The sequence below is a fragment of the Nothoprocta perdicaria genome, unplaced genomic scaffold (assembly GCF_003342845.1).
Source record: "Nothoprocta perdicaria isolate Ctin4 unplaced genomic scaffold, notPer1 scaffold_386, whole genome shotgun sequence".
In the NCBI taxonomy this organism is placed as follows: Eukaryota; Metazoa; Chordata; class Aves; order Tinamiformes; family Tinamidae; genus Nothoprocta; species Nothoprocta perdicaria.
The window spans coordinates 155584-176739 of record NW_020455628.1 but is presented as its reverse complement, the minus strand read 5'-3'; the positions used below and the strand labels follow the sequence as shown (position 1 = coordinate 176739).

General features: G+C 38.7%; 1 protein-coding gene and 1 long non-coding RNA gene across 4 annotated transcripts in view; both read right to left on the bottom strand.

Annotated features, from left to right (window-relative positions):
- Positions 1 to 1107: 1107 nt before the first annotated feature.
- LOC112952045 lies at positions 1108 to 8058 on the bottom strand. 2 transcript variants are annotated; one of them, XR_003250318.1, is made up of 3 exons: positions 7568 to 8058; positions 1570 to 1737; positions 1108 to 1408 (listed from the first exon to the last, which is right to left on the bottom strand). It is a non-coding gene; the product is annotated as an uncharacterized LOC112952045 (long non-coding RNA). The 2 variants fall into 2 exon arrangements; XR_003250317.1 differs by lacking the exon at positions 7568 to 8058 and having other exon boundaries at positions 1570 to 1840.
- A 5199-nt stretch (positions 8059 to 13257) lies between these two features.
- RIMKLB (ribosomal modification protein rimK like family member B) overlaps positions 13258 to 21156 on the bottom strand; it is a 39818-nt gene continuing 31919 nt past the window's right edge. The window contains exons 4-7 of one of the 2 annotated variants that reach the window (XM_026044822.1): positions 19911 to 20141; positions 18093 to 18179; positions 15128 to 15331; positions 13258 to 14610 (exon numbers count right to left, since the gene is read on the bottom strand). In XM_026044822.1, the coding sequence (XP_025900607.1) occupies positions 14147 to 14610; positions 15128 to 15331; positions 18093 to 18179; positions 19911 to 20141 (986 nt within the window). In that variant the 3' untranslated portion in view covers positions 13258 to 14146. The remainder of the gene's footprint in view (positions 14611 to 15127; positions 15332 to 18092; positions 18180 to 19910; positions 20142 to 21156) is intronic. The other variant, XM_026044823.1, reaches the window with a different exon arrangement.

Here is a 21156-nt window from a genome sequence, read left to right as displayed (position 1 = left end):
GTTTTAGAAAACAGACTCCTGTAATGTTTCCTATAGTACTGAGTATATAGTTCCCATCAGCCCAGAGGACATACTCCACTGTGAAGAAATCAATTTCAAATTCGAGCAACGAAAATTCTTTGCAGCTTTACAGATGTCTCCATAATGGCCTTGTAAAACAGCATTAAACACTCCCATTTTGGGATTGGGACACGTCTCTGGAAACATGTCAACATTAAATGTTTTGTTTTTTTTCACTCCTATAGTACATCGGTTGTTGTAATATGTAGATGACACAACTGGGTAAATTCTTACAAAGATAAAATAAATTCCTGACTCTTGCTCTTCAGTTTCAACAAAGACGATTCAATCTTTGTTTTAAACATTAATTTTCTCAAGCTTTATATATTAGCCACAGGTCTCTTACAGCCAGTTTCGAGGATATATGGAAACATACATGCAAGGATATATGGAAACTTAACAGTTTTCAAGGATATATGGAAAGGATTTCAATKATGCTGAACATTCCACTTGTCAAGAATAACAGCTGTGTAATAATTCATCAATTCAGTATCTTCTCCAATTTATTTTGTTTCACGTTTATCATACAAACTTCAATTTACCACATAATAAAATTACTTTTGGTAGATTTCAGACTCTTCATATATGTAGTATTTAACTAAAAACAAATCAATGAGATGCATTCAGCATATGCAGGATTAACGCCCTAATTTTAAAGATTAGCTTCCTTCTGAAAAAAAAAATGTTTGGCAATAATTGGCATGAACATGCCCGTAACTAGCCTTCCACTGTAACTCCAAAATCCAAATGTACCTTACCTAATGGTTTAAAAAAAATCTCTGGTAGTTCAAAAAAGAAGCAGTTTCTGTTTCTCGCAGTAAGAAAAGCTGCAAGCACAAATACTACAAGCTGTGCTATCACTCTACAGTGTACCACACTTTTAAAACTTTTGAAAAAAAGACTTGTTTTCTCCATACCTTAGGTTAACTAATAACACCACYCTAACAGAACTGAAAGCTTGTTAATAGGTTACCAAAGCATCTGGGTAAATTACTGATGAAAGTATAAAACATTTTGGTGTTCAGCATGAAATTGCTGAAGAAAAAAAAAACAATAATAAGATGGAGGCATTCAAGCAGGCTTTACTTTACCGATTTAGCTGTATTGGAAGATAGCAAGAAGAATCTCACACTCACATGGATTAGAATTCACAGTTCTTTTATTTGGTTATTCATGTTAGTAAGACACTTTTCATTACAACTGTTTAAGGCTGAATAACATTGGACATCACCTCACTTCATATTGCTGCTGCTCCATCCCTTCTTCCCTTTCATTGTGAAGGGGCAATATCAACAGAAAAGTGTTCCCATAACAGGGAAGGGAAGATTTCTTGCAGATGTAGAAAAACCTAGAGAAACAAACCATTGAAAAAGTCAGTCTTTCTCCTGAAAACAGTAAGACCCAAAATTCAAGCAGTCATCATGAGAAAAATAACTCTCTAAATGGCGTCTTTCTGGCTTCCTTGATTACTGTATTACAGATGCACCAAGGACTAAGCCACGGACTTACCATACCAAACTCCTCTTCCGATTGTGGAAAATGGCTTTCCAAGTTAAGGAGTGAGATGCAGCGAAGGTTGTGTTCTAAAGGTGAAACTTAGTTTCTGTTACCTTTCCTGTGGGAAGAGCTCAACCTCTGCAACTGYTGATCCAGCATCTTTCAACAACCATTACATTCCTGTGGGAATATTTCAKGCAGAGGAAAATCTGTGTAAAAGTTTTGCAAATTCAAACCACAACCTTTCTGCTTTGTTTTCTCTTTGATAAAACTTCAGTATCTGCCACTTGGAAAGCAAATATTTCTGGAATTCAGACTATATTTGGGCTACTTCTCCCACACATTGCTGTAAAGATTGGTTGAAAGGGTAACTAGAATCTGTGTTGCTTTGTGTTTGTTACACAGATGGGGAAAATAAACACAAGAACTCCAAATTTCTTCCTGTATTTCCTAAAATATCATACAAGTGTGTAATAAACAATACCACTGAACAGACAGAATCCATGAAAGAATGGTAGTGACAGTACTTTCCACAGTAGGAATAAGGACAAGCTCCACATACGTGTCCTTGGACAAACCACATCTCTTGTGAATACGAGATACAATGTCTYTACAGTTGCACAAAGAATAAACATGGCATTCCCATTCCCCACCACTGGATAACCAAAACTATCATTTTTACTGGAGCTTAAAGTGTACACAGTTACTACTCGGCCACTTCTCCCTATTTCACAGCACCTTTCTGTTTTATCTATTTAATGTCGTACACTGTGTTTATCTCTCTAGCTCTTTCCTATCAAGATGTAAATAGTTCTCAGCCATAACAAACTAACCATTAAGGGAGCCGAGTATCTTTCAAAACAAGAAGTTTTCAGGGAACAAAARAAAAAAAAAAAAGCAACATGCAAAAGAGGTGGCCACAGTTGATTTACTGATCAATCTAATTATAAATATACATACAAAAAATACGAAAAATATATCCCTGAAAGATTATGAAAAAAAACAATATATATACACTCCTGAAAGATCATGAATCTGATAAATTATCATTTTCTGATTATAATTCTTAATTCATAAAAATCCAAGCAATCCAACCACACTCCATTTCTGTTCTATTCCTATATTGAATGGATACCTCAGTTATAGTGCAATCTTATCAGGACAAAGTGTAGTCCTTATATACCTGTACTGCAGTAATATATCATTTAGTACAATATTGTACCTGCACTTGGGGACAAATACACACAGCACTACATGAGAAACAGAAAAGTCTGCTGCTGAGCAAAAGCAAACACACTTTTAATTGACGGATATACAGTATCTAGTTGACGAAAAAAAGAAAAAAAAAARAAARGACTTGTTAGCATTGTGTATATAACAATAAAAATATACATGCCAGCAAAAATTCATGATGGATCAAAACCATCTATCCTCACCCAGGCAGAGCTCAGGTTAGCACAGCTGATAGCTGTCAGTTCGGCAGCCTAAGCCTACTCTTCCTCTATAGCTGATGTCTGCCTCAGGAACCAGGTATTTTCATATCTAATGCTCTTTGAATAAGATACATACACAGAATCACATCTAAGAGCTTTTCAAGCCAAAAGAAACAGCCACAGAAGATGTAGTTCAAGGTATGCAATGCTTTCAAAAGTTCTTTCTCAAATGTTTTATTTCTTCTCGCCTTTTACGAAGCGAGAGACCTTCAGCTGAGACCAGATTTTGGACTTGTAACTACCCTTTTAAATCCTACATGCTTTCACTGCTTTCCCTTATAGCTGTTTCCCTTCTACAGGAATGGACAGTGACCTAACTTCACAAATACATTCCCTTTCCAAACTAAAAAAAATCTATTACCAAAACAGATTAATATATGCAATTTCAAATAACAAATTGCCAATAAAAGCAGACAATGTAACACATAGAAATCCACTTTTTATAAACCCTTCCCCACAACACTAGGTGGACCTGACACACAACCATACAGACTCTGTCAATCCCAATAACACATATACTGCCTTGTTATGTCAGTTCAGAGCCTAAATTTGTTCTGGTTCAGGAAATCATCCTTATGGGGTCTTCCTTTTGGCAGATCCACATTCTACCTAAGGTACTAGAAAGGAATCACACAATCACAGAATGGCTGAGGTTGGAAGGGACCTCTAGAGATCATCTAATCCAACACCCTGCTCCAGCAGGCACACCCAGAGCACGGGGCACAGGGCGACATCCAGGCGGGTTTGGAAGATCTCCAGAGAAGAAGACTCCACAGCCTCCCTGGGCAGCCTGTGCCAGGGCTCTGTCACCCTAACAGTGAAGAAGTTTTTCCTCACATAAATATGGAACTTCCTGTGTTTCAATTTATACCTATGAGCCCTTGTCCTGTCACTGGCCACCACTGAGAAGAGCTTGGCCCCATCTTGCCTACATTCACCTTTCAGGTATTTATACATATTGATCAGATCTCCTCTCATCTTCTCCAGAAAAAACAGGCCCAACTCGCTTAGTCTCTCCTCTTAAGATAGATGGTTCAGTCCCTTCATCATCTTTGCTCTACTCTGGACCCTCTCCAGTAGTTCCATGTCCCTCTTGTCCTGGGGAGCCCAGAACTGCCCCCAATACTCCAGGTGCGGCCTCACCAGAGCTGAGTAGAGGGGCAGGATCCCCTCCCTTGACCTGCTGGTAACACTCCTCCTGATGCAGCCAGGATCCCACTGGCCTTCTTGGCCACGAGGGCACACTGATGGCTCATGGGTAACTTGGTGTCAACCAGGACTCCAAAATGTCTCTCCATGGAGCTGCTCTCCAGCAGGTCAACCCCTAATCTGTCCTGGTGCCTGGGCTTATTCCTCCCCAGGTGCAGGACCCTGCACTTGTCCTTGTTGAACCTCATGAGGTTCCTCTCTGCCCATCTCTCCAGCCTGCCCAGGTCCCTCTGAATGGCAGCACAGCCCTCCGGAGCGTCGGCCACTCCACCCAGCTTGGTGTCTTCCACAAACTTGCTCAGGATGCACTCAGTGCCCTCGTCCAAGTCACTGATGAAAAGTTGCACAGCACCAGGCCCAGGACTGACCCCTGACAGACACCACTGGCCACAGGCCTCCAACTGGACTCAGCCCCATTCATCACTACTCTCTGAGCTGAGAAGGGGAGAAGATTTCTTATGAAACAATTAAACTGAATTGAACAAACTGTTCCATTGAAAATAAAACAATTTCTAAACGGAACAAAAGTGTAATGGAGAAATACTCTGAAAATGTCTTCCCAATGCAATATAAATGCTGCTTTTATCAGTTTAGTTCATAATCTGCTTCTTCATGAGAGAGTGAGTTGAGGCCTATCCCTCCTTTTCCATACATACCCATTGCCCTTACTTGGACGTCTATTAAAAATAAAGGAAAATACTCTATGCATCTCTTCTGAATCTCTATAACAGATCAGAGTTTCTGTAAACAGAATACTTTGCTATGTCATATCTAGCAGAAAAGTAACATTCTGTATTGACAATCACATATAGAAGTATGGGGRAACTGAGAGAGTACTCTAATAATCCCTGCTTGCCTGACTCTCAGGCAAAGCTTTCTGGAAGAGTTGAAGAGTCACCTGAAACAGCTTCCTTCCTCATTAAACAGGCTTACAAACATTTCTATGTCCTTCCACCTTAGTACTACTTCCAAAACATGATGAGAAGCAGATGATTAAACATTTGCATAAACAGAATGGTGTTTGGGGCCTGATACACTGTGTTTGTTGGTTAAGTTGGTTAAGTCACCTAAGCTAAGTACCAGCAACATTTTCATCCACATGACCATCCCTTCTTGTAGGCAAATAATAGAACTAATTTTCATACTCTTCTATATCCCATTTCTATGCCAGTATTCTGCTGTTTTCCTTGAAATCTAGTCCCTGCAGGCTAGCATGACTAGCATACATGATGTACAGAAAGCCTAGTGATTTTTGCTATGCAGCAGAAAGCAGGAAATACTCAGGATCAGCAAGTGCTGTTTTCCTGCCTCATCTCCATCTCTACTGGTAGACAGACGCTTAAATTGTTATGCTTATACGTTTAAATTCCTTTGTTTCTACTATCACAAGCTGCTTGGTTTCTTCCACTTCACACAGATTGCATTTAAAAACTTTCCATACAGGCCTCATTTCCCCTGCAGTCTTTGCCCATGGTTCTATTTAAAGAGACTCGAATTTTCAAGTCTTTCTCTGCTCAAAACACTTTTCACTTCACACATTTGAACTCCTTTTGCATTGAAGTAACTTGGGTCAGGCATTTTCAGTCTGTGCTCGAGACATAACCTTTAAAGGCTACTTGAAAACTGAGAGTAACTATGAAGAGCAGAACAGTTTTCTGTAGTCCAAAACGGAATGTAGAGGAGATTTAGTGGTCTGACCATAAAAATTTCAAATATCACAACTAAGCAGAATTTAAGTATTCTTACAGAGTTTAAGATGACTACCAGATAACTAAAAGAAACAGAATATGCAATTACACAACGTATAATCATGTGTAAAGTGAACTAGAAATGCTTATATGAAAGGAAATAAGCCACCAAACTGTTTCATGTTTTTGGTATATACTATGACCACAAATACATAACTTCTTCCCCAATCAACAATATCATATATTTAAAATTGCATTTAAAACTGATTCAGATTCAAACCCACCATGACAGACTGACTGCTCATCACTGATTCTGTACCCTGTTGTTCTCTCCCACTTCCCTCCCTTTTCAGAAAAAAACACCATTTTGATTATTGGTGATTTGAACATTTCTTGAGAAATTTGAGATCTCTATAAATAATACTATTACTGTCATTGCATTTCTAAAGTAGCTATCATAATGCCGTTTTCTTTACTCATTTTAGAGGTTTTATATAATATGATCAAATTTGTGACTGACTACATGTACACATTTTTCATTCTTGTACTATTCACCTTTTTCACTACTGCTTTTTCAATAAAAATGCTATCTTTTTAAAAACTTTGTTTCTATGCAATGCTTTGTAAACCACTTAATCATCTCAACTAATTAAAAGAGTTCTGAAATCCCTTTCATTATGTTACAATGGCCTCGCAACTGGTATGAAACAACAATTTATCTTCTGCACTTAGCTGGTTAAATTAACTAGTTAAATTAACATGACATAAATGAAAAAGTAGCCAGGATTCAAGAAATGGTGAGGGAAGATCTCAAAGAGATAAAAAAAAAAAAAAAAAAATTATATAAAAGTGCATCACTGCACCCTACTGGATAAAATTAAAATGCTTCCTGGTATTACTGAGTCTTACAAAAAACCTATTCACTTCAGGTCATCCCTGCTATTCTACCAAAATCTCTAGAGACCACCAGGCACGATGTTAAAATTCTGATTTCCTGAAGGGCCACAAGAATATAAAACTGACTGTTTACTAAATGAACTTGCAACCTATGCTCTATGCACAAAAAGAATGTTTACAATACTAGTATAATTCACGCTCAGAGGGTAATCAGCTTTAGATGCAAAGGACTTGAGATGAAATGTTAAATCTATGCAATTGTAAATCCATGTCATACCAGTTGGCACCAAATAGTACAGTGATAAATTACTCTGGAAATAAGGACATTTTTTTCCTCCCCCCAAAATTAAATTCCATTACATGTATAGAGAAGGACAGCCTAAGCACACTGCATAGTACTCCTTATTTATTCCTTGTGTTTTTTAAAAAAGGCTGAAACATGTGACAAATAGCCTAACTAGGACTTACCTTCCTGTAGTACAGAGAGATCGATGGACAAGATTATAATTTCCTTCCAGCCTTTCCTACTTACCATTAGTCTAAGATTTGGTTATTTTAGAGAACTTGCTAAGGTGTGTTACAGAGGCAGTAGGGAAACTGGAATGTTCCAGCAAAGATCAGAAATGGGACACAAACTAACCAGACAATGAATTACATATATCAACATATTTACTGTATTACAGCTATCCTTTTGATGGTTAGAATTCAGGAAATCAGACTCACCATGCAAAGACAAAGTTCAGGGACTCTGCCCTCTTCTCTGTCCCCCTTACTTCAGTTACCATTTTGCAATCCGTTTCTCCCCGTACTGCTGCAGGTTTCTCAGGTCACAGCCACATGAGTTTCTTCTGCTAATGCTGCCACCTACCAGATTTACTTTTCTGTTGCAGCAGAAGGGCATACAGAAGAAGATCTTGTTCAGCAGTCACATAAGCATCATCCTTTGTCTAAGATGACATGCCTTATTCAAGTCGTACAATGTTTCCCCACACACTATGCAAAGCACTGGGCACAACTGAGATCAATACTTAGCTTTGAAAGCCATTCCAGGAAAGGAGCAGGAACATGATCTGTAAAACCATCTTTCAGCCAATATAAAAGACGATTAAGACAATAATTTCTGCATATTGCAGTAAATTTTCATCCACTTTCCCCACAAAAGCTTGTCTGCAGGCACTGCAGAGGACTAGTATTTTTCTCCCTTCAGTAAAATTTTGAGGTAACATATATGAAAACAGATGTAAGATACAAAACTGAGTTCATTAATCTGTTCTCTGCACCCAAGGAAAATAAATTCCTTTTTGAAATGTTACTAAACACCCACAAATCTCCCCCCCGCAAAAGACACCCAACCACATGCCTGAAAATGTTACACCTGTGTCCTATAGCAGCAGATGTACAAATATATACAGAAATAAAGGTATAGGCCTGCCCAGTGCTGAGACGAAAGAAGTGGGTGTGTCTGAAAGGAAAAAGCGTTGGAAATGTAAGTTTAACAGGTCTGTAAAATTATCTTGCAAATAAAGATACAAATTATACACTCAATTATACTAGTGAAACTTAAATCACCCTTTCGTGAACTTTCATAGAGTGATTCCATGTTTACCTTGGTGTAATTGAGAGCAAAATTTGACTCTAAAATCCGTCCCACTCTTAATTTGCATTTTATGGCATTGCTGGCAAACTTGTTGCATTCCAGGAAAAATATTTTTTGATTTTTGGTTAACATACACAGAAAAAAATCTGAAATCTCAATCTAAAAAAATAGTACTTTACAGGTGTATTGAGAAAGAAAGTGCTGCAGAACGTGAAACTCTGTGTGAAGCTTCATATTCTTCTTTATTTGAAAGACATTCCAATATTTTGATATTTACCTCTGTTTGCCTTAGATACTTTGTGCAAAACAGAGTTTCTCCTCCTTAAAGGAAGTAGAAAACGTAAGCACCCAATACCTTTTAAATGATCTGAAATAAAGGGAGGGAAGTACTAGAGAAGGTCRAAGTATGTATTTAGATACTGCAGTGACCAACATAAAACATCCCCTTAAAGGTCCAATCAGCCACAGAGCTGTTTTCTTTAGCACAAATATTCTCATATCTGTTCTCCTAAAGGATCCTCCTATACCAAATGTTATTAAAGTCAGCTTTGGTGCCAATTTTTCATACTTGCCAGCTCCTAATAGATGCAATTAAATTTTGTGTTCACTTTGCAACTGGAAGTATCAGATCTTCCAAAAAYGTACTCTACAATAGCATACGAAAAGCAAAGTGAATTTAAAAATTACAATGAAGAGATTGAAACAATGTATTGGAAAATTATGTCTAATGTATCTGCATCAGCTGCCTTTTAATCTACTCTCACTGTTGTTTCAACTTAGCAAAGGACAGTGAGAGATTTCTTAAAAGGTCAACATGTATAAAGATGGGAAATAAGGAAAAGCAGGATTTCTTTTTCCTAAACATGTTAAAGAAATCACTTGAGAAATTTCACCAGAATGAAGTGATGTGGAAAACAGAAAGCAAGGAAAGCAGACAAGTTAGTAAACTTATTAAGATTACTGTAAGATCAGAAAAGAGTCCATTTACCTGACAACAGGTCGGTCTCAGATGTCACCAAACTGCTGCGTTTACCATTTTACCCGCTTGCATTACTGGGGGGAAAAGTTTAGGAAGGAACATTCTCAAGGACTTTTCATAAGTTCTCTCTCTCGCCATCAGAAAGGGGAGAAGGGAAGGTTTTCTCTGGATTGTTTACTTTTTGGCTCCTGAAAAGTTTTGCAAAGAACAGTGAGAAAGTGGGAACGGTTAGAACACGTTTCTGTTAAAAAAAAAAAAAAAAAAGAAAAAGAAAAGAAAAGAAAAAAAAGGAGAGAAGTCACACAAAATAGGGCATTAACAATACCCACCCAAAATCCACGCATCAAATTTGTGACATCAGTTTAAACAAATAAACAAAACTTTCCAACTCAAAGCAGAAATACAAGAGGCCTTGAATTTCCGACAGCAGCAGGCCAAACTCCTGTCAGAGTACTCAGAAAGTCATCCTCAAAGGTTAGGACACTTAAAGAAACAAACCAAAGGAAATGGTAGCAAATACCTAGTTACAAACCCTGCAGTGTTACAGTTTAAAACAATTCCTAGAACAGTGAAAATGAAAATCAAAAACAAAGGAAACATCAACAGCTAAAAAATAAAAATAAARAAGAACAGTAGCAACAGAGGTTACCTGTCCGAGCACCTACAATTCCATAGAGAGGAGTGGGTCGTTTGTCTCACACCAGCCATAAAGCCCATAAACCTTCTCAAAAAGAGTGAGCCATGAGAAAGATATTGTACATGCAATTCGCTTTCACAAAGTCTCTCTAAGCCCTTACATATTTAAGGGAAAGTTTTTTTGCAATTCGGGGCAGAAACAATTTGCCCAACATCACTGGTTCCATCTGTAGGATTTTAGAGTCCAGTATAACATCTGAAGAAGCGTCTCCTTTGTGTCTGACCCATACACAAGTTCCAGAGGTTATTTCCTGAGTATCACACAGGAAATACAGTATGTGAATTGAAGAAAACCCTCCAAGAGTAATCATTAGCTCAGGAAAAATATTATTGTCCACATATGCACCAAACGCTGGCCTTCCATTTTGTTAAGGATGAGATGCTGCAGCATTCCAAGAAAAGACTTTATAATACATTAAAGTATTAAATACAGAGCTTAAGATACAATATATACATTGATACAGTAAGACTTTAAATTGTAAACATATTAAGTTGAACAAAAGAGAATCTCCACTGTTACAAACACCAATATTCCATCAGACTTAAGTTTAAGAAGCTTATTTCTATAAAGCTCCCAAATGGCTCTCTCAAATATTGAAAAGTACAAAAATAGTTTTATCAGCAGCAGCTATGTTAGCACTATTTTAATCCAGTGTGTGTGACAACTACTTTTTCAATATAAGCTTCCAAATCCTAATACACAGTGTAAGTGTATGAAAGTATAGCAAGTGTTCTTCAGCATATGGAACTAAAGGAAACATGGCACATAAAGCTGATGTCTGTAAAGTTCATATTCAGTGGGAAACATTTTCTAGTTACCACAGCATTTTTGTTTTCTTTGTTTTCCTTCCCCCTGCCCCCCACCAAGGTCAGGGTAAGCAACTTTTTCCCCAACACAACCTCTGCACGTCTCACTATTTCAGGAGCAATGAATAAGGGAGTAAATACACTAACTAGTGTGTCTGTATCAATGAATCCCCAAGCAAGGTTTTCCTAAGCATTCCTCACACCTAATACCCAGAAGCACATGAGCGATATTTCAAAGCCTTTCTCTTCCTTCCTGACCCCTACACATACTCTTCTCCAAACTAGGAAACACCATCCACACATGAGCATCTGAAGACAAGGGAGCCCAACTCTTTAAGTCCTTCAATCCACTGTTCACCCTTCAAAACAGTCTATGTGTACGTATTGTTTGGGAAATATTAGTATCCTAATATATAAGTAGGGCATTCTGAAAGGGTGTCAGAATTTTAAAGCTCCTGCCTGCGACAGCACTTCTCCACAAAATGACAAGGGAACTTGAAAAACAGTCCAGCAGGTTCAGTCACCAGCTCCTTCCTCTAAAAGATGTTTCCTGGGATAGAAATACAGATTTTCTACAGTACTAACTAGCGTAACTTTACTTCCTGCTGTTATTCCACGTCTGCTATAACTGAAGAGAAGGATAACCCTACCGGGGTATCAAGGAGTAGAGCAACTATCAGGTTTAAAATAAAATAGTTTAAAAAAAGAGTGTAATAGAAGAGCCTCTAAAGAGGCAGCTTACTCTCAGTGACTACAAACCTAGGCTGCTTTCATGTTGTGTGTTTTCAGGTCTTCACACAGGCTAGAGACCTGTGTAATTTTCTGCTACAGCATGTGCACTTGGAAGGCTCAGGGAGTAAAGCATTCAAAATACTCTTGACTGCTGAAGCTCCTTTGRTTGCTGGACTTGCTGGTCCACTTCACCTGCTTAACACCAACAGCCAACCTTTCACTTGATTTTAATAATAATATTTAATTCTACAAAAAAAAGTCATTTTATTACATTCCTTTTAAAATAAAGAAAAAAACAAACTGTACACAGAAGCATGATCAAACCTCCATGAAAGCAGGTTAATACTGTCCTGTTTATTGCCTCTTGAAGACTCTCTGCATAGTGTCCGTGAATTGTGTTTAAGGTCCAAGTGACGACAAAAGAGCAGAGCAGCAGAGTGTGAGGAGGGGCCACGGAGGTGGGCAGGGCCTCACTGGGTACATGGGACACGCTCCCGTAAAGGATCCAGATCACAGCAGCATTGCACACAGACAACACCCCTTCAAACAAACCCTATTTTCACAAGATTATTTTTCAGCTGTAGACATCTTTGTTTTTTTTTTTTTTTTTTTAAAGAGGCTTGTATTTATATATATATATATCTATATATATAGTTTTAGGGCTTTATGAACCCAAAATATGGGAAAAGAATGAGAAGGGGTGAGGAGGAAGAGGAGGGGAAAATACAGCAAATTAAAAAYGGACTCTTATCTCCGTTTTGGATTTCTGTTTTCCAAAACAAATCAAGCTAATGAGAAAATGTGCAGCCAGATGGACTGATGAAAATCAGGCAGTCTGGAAAAAAATACAGGAGCTAAACAACAAACCTATAAAGAAACAGAGCAAGCATACCCACAAGAACACACACAGGTGTGCACACACACACACCACAAACACACATAAGGGTCCAGAATCATTTTTTTAATTGCTTGTGGACCTAGATTATAGATATATATATTTCTTTTTATTCTGGCCAACTTTTTTTTTTTTTCTCTCTCTCTCTCCAATCTGCTCCATGTTTCCCAAAGCTAAGAAATGAGTATTTCTCCCAAGGATATACTCTTTGGATTTCTGCCAACATCAGCTTTTTAAATATTTTCATTGGGGAAAACATAAGCTTAGTAATATTGGCATTGCATGAACTGCAGCTTTATCCGAAGTATCTCTAGGTGTCTAATCGCTTCCAACCACTTATCCCTCCTCCACACCCTACCACATTTCCCTCCCAAAAGCAAGAAACAAAAACAAAGCAAACAAAAAAAAATGTACAGGCTTAAAGTCAGTGTTTTGTTACCAAACAGTCTGCAGTGTTTTCACTTTGGCCACTGTTAAAGATGCAGGCTTAGAGAAGTGAGTGTTGGACTAGCATGTATTAAAAAAAGAAACATTAACAGAGCAGATCTCTCTCAAAAAGATTAAAACACTAACAAATACAAGTCAATGCACATTTGTTTCAAACTAGTGTAATTCTTTTTCACATTGGATTAAACATTATTTTGTACACCAAACATTACAGTGCTGTTTATCTTCTCCAATCATGCAAAAAAAAAAAAAAAAAAGAAAAAAAAAGTCAAAATGTGCCACTTCCATCACAAACGGAATATGACCAATTCCCCTACATAACTTCCAAAGTCAGGATTTGAAATGAGAAAAACACAAATATTAAAATTCCTCCATCAAAAGCCTTATCAACAAAATACGGACACAAAGCTTCCAACTGATACCAAGATTGCAGAAGTTACAAATTGTACTGAAAGCCGAAGTACTGCAGAGCTGCCACTTCTCTCTGCCTCACGATTTGTGGGGCCATATCCCAGAAAGCCAAAAAAGGGATGACTCCAGAAGTTGTCTTTTGAATGATGCTGAACTTGCATCTCCCACTTACTACAGTGAGACTAGGGGTCCAGAACCTCAAAACAACTGGTATTGAGCACTTTGAACTCTTTCTGAAATTAGGAGGCACTCAACAACTTACAGGATCAAGCCTTGAAGAGATAGAGAGGCTTAAATAGTGCCTTAATTCACAGAATTTTCTAGACAGCTGCCACAGAGCTTTCTAAAAATCTTGTGGGAATCATACCTCAATGCTTTCCTGTGAATGCACATGCACTGCACTGTATTTGGGGGCCAAAGCAGCTTCAAAATAAAATTCCCATTCAGGTTATGAACAGAGCATCTCCAATAAAAAAAAATACTGATGCTGAAGAATTAGAACAATTTTATACAAAACAATAAAGTAGGGGCAGTCACAGAATACATGCCTTTTAATCTTGCTCCCTTGATTGAAAGCCCCCCCCCCCTCCATTTCTCTGAGCTTCACTGATAAACAGCATTGCAAGTTGGTTAAAAAAGTAAAAATTAAAAAAAAAATATTAAAAATAAAAATAAAAATAAAAATAAAAAAAAGATTTACAAGAGGGAGTTTTGTCGGTCGCCTATTTACATGTGGCATCACTCCACGAGCAGTTTGATCTCATTGGCTAATAGCTGGTTCATGTTGAACAGAGCCCCCGGGAGCTTGGTGAGCAACTCTCTCTCCGTGGTCTCAGGGTCGCTGTCGACAGAGCTGGAGCTAGCACTCATATTGTCGACAGCGGCACTAGCCGGAGGGCCCAGCTCTGGCTCGCTAGTCTCGCTCGCCGTGGACACCACGGAGAGCAGGGACATGCGCCGCGTCAAGCGGCCGGGGGCCAGCAGGGAAGCGGCATAGTCCGCTATGATACCAGCTACATCTAAATTACAAGCCTTGTCAAAGGCAATGAAACCTACGTTCGCATTGGCCTCGCAGACGTAGAACGAACCGTCGTCCTTCATCAGCAGGTCGATGCCGCACACGTCCATCCCCAAGATGTTTGACACCTGCACTGCCAACTGTTTGCCTTGCTCGCTCAGGGAGCACATCATACCTACACCACCTGAAAAAAAAAGTAAAAAGTAATAATAATAAAAAACCCCATCTCACTCAGGTGAACTTGTTCCTGAGCGGCTGGTGCTTTTTGGTTGTTAAGACCCAAAGGAATCCAGAGATCAGCAAACATACTGCAAATGACTCAGAAAGGGACTGACACGGACTGCCAATATCTTTGTCTAACCAAAATTCTACCACACACGAACACATTTTATCCTATACCTGCTCATGGCCAGCACAGCTTAAGTTAAGTTGCCAGCCAAGCAAGCCTCGTCTCTTCCTGCCCTGAGAAAACTCTCTCTCCTACACTCAAGGCTATTGAGAAACTCAGTTCTGAGGATACTACCATTATACAGTGCCCCTCTCACTTAACCTGCATTCCCATTTTTTTTTCTCTGCAAACCTCCTACAATACAGACCACAAATACAAAATATATTCCGCATCTTATTTCAGTTAGGTCTGTCATTTCAGTCCCACCRCATTCATGAGTTCTGATTAGAACCACAAGTAATATTTTCTGTACCAAGCGAGCAGTTACTTTGCATCCTCCCATCTGTCGAGCAGCGGAGCATGGTGCCCACCACGCGGCCTCCGACCACGATCACACGAACATCCTTGCCGTGGGACTCCTTAACGTATTTTTGAAATAAATAAGGGGCATCGTGGCGGATCAAGTGGCTCAGGTCTGCCAAATGGTGCTTATCTCGGGCCAGGAACACAGCTTTGCCTGGAAGAAGAGAAAACGTTGTGGGATTGGAAGAACCTGCCGGTTTGAGCTGTGTATCCTATTCAGCCCAAGTGAAAAACTCTGAATTTTCAGAGGCCTCATCTGTAGTTTACACCTATTTGCACATTCCTCAATTGAGACCAGTGTACCACTATTTCAGTGCTTCTCAGTGTTCAAGTACTGAAATTGTTGAAGAGCCAGTAAGTATTAAAATACAAATTTGGCTCTTGGATATAGGAAGTTACTTGTAATTTCAACCTGTGAAAGGTCCCTAAWGAAAGAAAAACAAATTCTAAAAGAGCAGCAGAAATTTAATCACACAGTCTATTCATCCCAGACTGGGAACCATAGATACTTAAGCTACCAGTGTGTCACTACAAAACTGCTTCATTATTTGGAAATGAATGAGAGCAGTTCTTCCCAACACCAGCAACAGTTCACAATTCTAGATGAGGCTACACAAAGAGATCCCAAAGTATCTGGTGTGAGATAAATTCAGTTGAATATTCCACTAAACACATACATAAATGAATGGAATGCACTTCAGCTTAAAACAAACAAACAAAAACAAAACAAAAAACCTACAACTTTTAGAAATCACTGACTTTTAAGCGAGCAAACATCTCAGGGACTTCTTGGGTTTAACCTTAAACCTGTCGCTTTGATTCTCCACTAAAGATTTCTTTCCTGCCCATTTTCAATTTTGTTAGTAATGAAGAAAAGGCATTTCTGAAACAGACTCTACCACTCTCCACCTCTTCTGTAATCTCACACCAAAGCACTTGTTTCCTTCTTTAGTTCAATTGCTTTTCCCTTTTGTTAAGGACTCTTAAGAAAAGAAACGTGTCATTAAATTTATGTTTTGCAATACATCTGCAACAAATTTCTGCGGCAGAATTGTCACTAAATTGTGCTGTAATGTTAACAGAGACAGCTTATCAACTGATTTTCATGTTAGCTTAGCTAGGGGAACAKAAATGCAACAGCAGCAGAATTAAGAGAAAGAACGTGCCAGGAGGAATTCCAAGAGGTGCTCCGAACTTGAGCAGGCTCTACTCTGTCAGGATTTAAGGTCTGCAGAATATACAAACAAAAAAACACCTGCTTGAGGAACATACTGTTTCTTACAAAAAAAAAAAAAAAAAAAAAAAAAAAGGTTTTTTTTACTCTATGCCTGACACAACTTTGGCCATCATATAAGCACTTAATGATACATGCCCTTATTAATACTGTATTCCTAAAATGAGGATGGGAAGAATATCCCATGAATCGCCTTTTATAAGAGCTACTTATTTCTTGGAATTATGTAGCACCATGACATCTTGGTAGAAATATAAGACCAGCACACTTTCAACAGCAGTAGACTACACATTAAAATAGGCTAAAACAGCACGTCTTCTTTCAGCAGGCAACACCTACAACCATGATTGCTCCATTTTTTTAAATACCTTTTGCAAATACCTGTGCTGTACATCTGTAAAGGTTTCCCCAACTGTCTTTATGCACATGGTTATGTATTGTGCAAAAATTTCAAAAGGGAGTAAAAAGGCTTTAAAGCACATCTTGTAAACAGAGATTTGCATGATTTGGGGCAAAAAAAAAAAGGAGAAGAAAACCAAAAGCTGCAAAATATTTACTCATTTATCAGGTTATCTCATTCAGTTTGCTGCACAATTAAATTCCAACCTAATCTTGTAGCTCCACAAGTACTTCAAGAACATTTAAACACATATTACTTCCAAAAGAGCTGGGCTTGATCTTCATCTGCCACAGTCTCTCTCACTCTTCCATTACACCAGCACATGGATTTGTAGAAGTAAATGACAATTCAACCAGGAAATTAATCAAGTTTACATTAACTGTATTAGATTTAGTCTAGATCAGTTCATGAATCTATTTACTAGATGGCTCCCAAGACACTTGTACCAGCAGAAGAGAAGGGACAGCACAGAGTAGGAACAGGCAGACAAAGACAGTGAAAAAGGCAGAAATGCTCCTTTTAGGTGCTGGTTTATGTGCTCTTGGAACTTCTGTTTAAGACTCTTTTAACCGAAAGCATTAATTAAATCAGTTTTATAGCAAACTGAATCAGGTATGACCCTCTGTGCAACTAACATCTGAAACTGATTTTAAACCTGGTTTTGTTTAGTAGATCACTCTCTAACACTAAAATAAATTAATAAAATATTTTACATTCAACACTGAAATGAAAACTAGCATTAGAAAAATTTCATCTGAAGTCACTTCATTATTACCAACAATGTCAGAGATTTTTCTGAAAAACAGTGATCCAGTTTGTCTATATTTAGGATTCTGATTTAAATAAATTCTCAAATACTTTTTATTAAAGTCAGGTAGAAAGAAAAAGCAAATAAAGATGCGCTAAATTGAGTTTTCACTCKTATGTCTATTTAGAAACGTCCCTAAAATCCACAGGGGCTCATCCCTACATCCCATTATTCCAGTTCAGATCTCTCCTCACAGAGCCACCAACGCTCTGTTATTTTGAATCTCTACTCCCCTGCTTTTGCAAGACCCTTTCACTGAGTTCCTAGGTTCTATTAAAATTGCCTCCCAGTGTTGCAGCCTATTCAATACCTGGAAGTAGCAGTCTGGTAGAACAYACCATGTGGCAGACATACAGGAAAGCCCCACACCTAACAGCAGACCTTCTTAACTCTTTCTCCTTGGCATCTTCACATCTCCAGAGTGCTGCTCACAAGCATATGCACCTTGCTCTCCCCCCTGACTTCACACCCACCTCGGTGACCCCGTGTGTTCTTCACCACCATAGGAAACTCCAGCACTTCCGCCTCATCAATCATTTTGGCAAAATTCTCATGACCACCTGGCAAAAAGAAAACCAACAACATTATGTGCCAACAATCTGTTGTGGCCAAACTGGGGGTGTGATTGCCACATATTCCTCCCACCTTTCCTTCTTCTTGCAGAAGAAGCTAGCAGTTAAGAGGAATTTGGTCATGGAGCACAGTCAGACTTTGAAGGTATTTGTGATCTGTAGAGTATTATTTCTTATTTCTTTAGGAAAGGAAGACACAAATTGACAAAGTTCTCTTGACCACAACCTCAAAAGGTTCAATCCAATTTTCCAAATTCAAATGCCCCAGTTCTATTATCATCCACCATATTCCAGTTTATTCCTTTTATCAACTCCTACCTTTGCAAAGGTAGCAAAAAAGTAGCATGAGCTACTACCATCTGAACTACTAACCAGGAAGGCAACATAGGAAACTAAGACAAGATATAACCGAGGAAGCTGCAACAACACAAATCTTGTTACTCCACTTTCCAAGGCTTAAAGGTTTCCTGTAATTCATTCTCCCTCTGAACTAGTACTTCTGTCTCTGTCAGAATGCAGAAGGCACTTTCTCTAAGTGCCTTAGAGAAAGCAGCTCTTCATCACCATTCACTTGACTATGATTGTTTTCTAAAGGTTCTCTGAGGACAGTTCAACGCATAAAGGACTTGAAGTATGAGCAATAAGGAAGAGAAAGCCAAGGGAGAAAGGAGTGAGATTCCTCTAAATTATATGCAGTAAAACACAGAAATCAAGCCATGACACTGGTCAGAAAGCCAACAAGCATCTACCTCTACCCTGTCATGGATTTTAAAGCTAAAGTAATGTGGAGTTTCAGTACATCCCATTTTTCTTGACAAAGTGAGTTCACAAACAGGAAGGGGACAAAGGTTAAAATATTTAAAGATTTAATTCTCTTTCCCCACACAATTAAAAGCCCTTCCCTTCTCAAAGAACTAGCGCCGCCTTATTTCTAAAGAAAGCATATGTTACTTGTCAAATTAATTTTCATAGTAATTCATGGAAATATTTTATCCATAAAGCATGTTTCAGTCAGGTTCCCATTACAGAATCATAGAGCTGCAAGTGTGTAAAGGGAATGAAATCATATTTCCCCAATAAGGAATGGAAGGATGATAGGTATCTTCAGTTCTCTAATATATTGTGATTATAACACATAAAGCTGAAGGGCAGAACAGATGAATGATTCCTCTAACACTGTGTTAGAGACTAGATAGTAATTATAATTGTTTCTTATTCATGCCTTAGAACTAACTTTTCTAGAAGGAAATTTTATTCCAAATTGCAAACAATTGCTAGTAGTTATGAGAGCCTGTACTCTTTGTATCCTTTTGTAGTAACTAATTTATCTGCAGATATTTTTATTCATTTAATAATTTGATCTACTTTCAGATTTTACTGAAGTCTGGTATTTAATAGTGCACTAGGAAATCTAGTTCCCCAAGTTCTTGTCTTGTTGGTTCAGGTAACTGGAAGAGCGGTTTATTTAAAGAGTTCAAAGAGTGTCAGTACCAGCAAAAAGCAGTTCCTGAGAGGCTCAGGTACATTTTACAGCACTCTTCCCAAAGCATCACAGCTAATCAACAAAACCAAAAAACAGAACTTGAGCGTCCTCACTCAAGTTTAATTTCTGTTCTCTGGATACTAAACACTGCCCTAACACTAGACTCATATATTCTGTATCGCAAAAGCATGAATTATTGTAGAGAACCATACCATGCTTCCGATGCAAAGCCTTACCATATGAGAATGTGTCTGGAAGAGGCACGCCATGACCAGCAAGCTCTTGGAAAGTCCAGAACTTGTTGACACAGTTGAGGATGGCTTGGGGGCGATTCATCAGCCGGCAGCCCATCTTCTCTAGGTGGCGAAGGACTGTGATGTCGCTGTCACTCTGGACCCAGGGCGTTGGCACACGCACAACCACCACCTGTGGGTAAGCAGTAACAAGCTCCCCATTCACCCGGAGACCTACAAAAGGAAGGGAAAACCATGCCAATCAACTACAGGATTTTCAGAACAAGGAAAACACGCAAAGAAATACTGTGCTGTATGGCATCATAAGAGAGATACTGGACTTCAACAGCAACACTTGAAGCAACACATAATTCTGGCTAAAAATTTGTCTTATTAGTTGCACTGGTTCATAGATGTTACACTTAAGCTACGTAAAACCACAGCTAGGCAAAGAACATATCCTATAAAGGTGCACAATTCTGAACTCCTTTCCAGGGGAAGGATTGCCTTTAGCCTGAGGCAGCATCCTTTGAGTGCCAGCTGCTCACTACATTCRCTTTGGCAACAGCAGCAGCTCAGGAAGTTCATGCCTCTCACCACCGGCTCTTGCCCATGTGCCATAGTTCATAGCCGTCTCTTCCCAATCATACCAGTCGAATTGTTTGTGGAATCACACTGCATTCTATATTGCAGAAATGACTGCAACTAGATATAACCTTTAAAAAAAGGAGCAATATTTGTTTTTAAACACATATGATTATAACAATCTGATTTGTATTAAATAGTAAGTATCCAGAAATAATTTTATCAGAACAACTGAGAGGGCAGCATCCTGTGACACAGAAGAAAGAATAAAAAGAAAAAAATAGGTTTGCTACGAAGGCAATGCATTACTTAACCATGACCTGCATTCTATCAGTGTATGGTTCTGAAAAAACAGAGATGGCAAAAAACTCCAAAACTATAAGGAGGAGAGTAGCACAGGACTATCTGGGAAGGCATAAAGCTGCAGGAAGACAGTGTAGCCAYTGAAGATGGGAACAGACAAGTATCTGAAATGCACTGACCTGCCTCATCATATTCAAGAAACTGTTGACTGCAGTGCAAAATAAGCAGCTCTACTGGTGTCAGCGCCCACCGTGCTGAAGAGGAGAAGGAAGGTGGCTGACAAATCACAGTGCCTCTGGATTTCTGTGCCTTGGAAATTCCAGCTATGACTCCCCAGATAAAGCCAAAAGTAATCACCTGA